The 1,117-nt window shown below is 68.6% G+C and overlaps 1 protein-coding gene across 1 annotated transcript in view; it reads left to right on the top strand.

Annotated features, from left to right (window-relative positions):
• Positions 1-226: 226 nt before the first annotated feature.
• Positions 227-1,117, top strand: part of DENND3 (DENN domain containing 3) — a 58,041-nt gene continuing 57,150 nt past the window's right edge. Inside the window, exon 1 of the mRNA XM_007464590.1 lies at positions 227-328. Coding sequence (XP_007464652.1) covers positions 227-328 — 102 coding nt within the window. The remainder of the gene's footprint in view (positions 329-1,117) is intronic.

Here is a 1,117-nt window from a genome sequence, read left to right as displayed (position 1 = left end):
GGCCCCGCCCCTCCCCGTTCAGCCTCCTCAGGCCCCGCTGCCGCTCAGGCCCCGCCCCTCACGTCCCGCCCAGCGGACGGCTTTCTTAGCGGACAGGCCGGCTGCAGCTAGCGCGGGCGCTGGGCCGGGAGGCGGGCGAAGTTGCGGCCGGGACGCGGGTTCGGGGCCGGGTGGCCCGAGGCGCCCGGGCGGGGTACGCCCAGCCGGCCGCGGCCGCAGAGCAGCCATGGCGGAGGCCGCCCGGCAGTACCTGGCGCTGCCCTCGGGGTTGCTGGAGCTGTGCGCGCTGCTGGGGGCCCCCCGGGACAGCCTCCGTGGCCCCGAGCAGGTAAGGCCCGGCGGGGACACAGACGCGGGCGGGGCGGCCGAGGAACGGGGTCGGGCCCAGCGCACCCCGCCGGGTGCGCATGGAGCCCCGGGCGTCCGCGGGGTGGGGAAGTTGCGCAGAGGTCCGGCCGGGCCGGCCACCTCCAGCCTCCCGGCGCGAGAGCAGCAGCTGTTCTCGCAGCCGCGGTGGAGTCGCGAGTGGCAGCCGGCTGGGGGCTCCCGCTCCTCCCCTCCCCTCGCCTCCGGGAGCACCTCTCGGGTGGGACCCGCTGGAGTCGCACCGCGATGAAGTGTGATGGAGAAGCTCGCGTCCGTCGGGCCGCTTCCTAAGCGCTTCGTCCCGCTCGGCTTCTCTGTCTCAGGACGCCCACCCGGGTCAGGTGAAGACGCGGCTGCGCCGCCTGGGGTTCCGCGGCCTCCTGCACCGAATCCTTGCCCGCTATTAAATGATTTCACTCATTCCACAGATTCACGGTCTCCTAGGGGCCGGTGCTGTTCTAGGCACAGCATAAGGATATTTTCGGTAGATTTAAGGACCGCCATTATATTCTCCATTTAGTCGGTATGCGATAAACGAGCTGTTTTTCACTGTGAAACACTTGCAGCCCGCCTCCACCTGTGCTCCTGTGCTCCGCTCTGCACGCTGGCAGCCAAAGTGGCAAGCTCGCGTCCCTTCCTCCGGGACCGCAGCTTGGGACATTCTCCTTCTTTTTTCTTCCCTGTGTTCTCACTTCTTCTTAGTTCCGGAACCCTGGCTTTCTTTGGAGTGGGTCTGTGGCCCTCTCTTTCC

The sequence above is a fragment of the Lipotes vexillifer genome, unplaced genomic scaffold, assembly GCF_000442215.2.
Source record: "Lipotes vexillifer unplaced genomic scaffold, Lipotes_vexillifer_v1.1 scaffold394, whole genome shotgun sequence".
NCBI classification, from domain to species: domain Eukaryota; kingdom Metazoa; phylum Chordata; class Mammalia; order Artiodactyla; family Lipotidae; genus Lipotes; species Lipotes vexillifer.
Note: the sequence above shows the minus strand (reverse complement) of the source record. Positions and strands in the feature narration are given on the sequence as shown.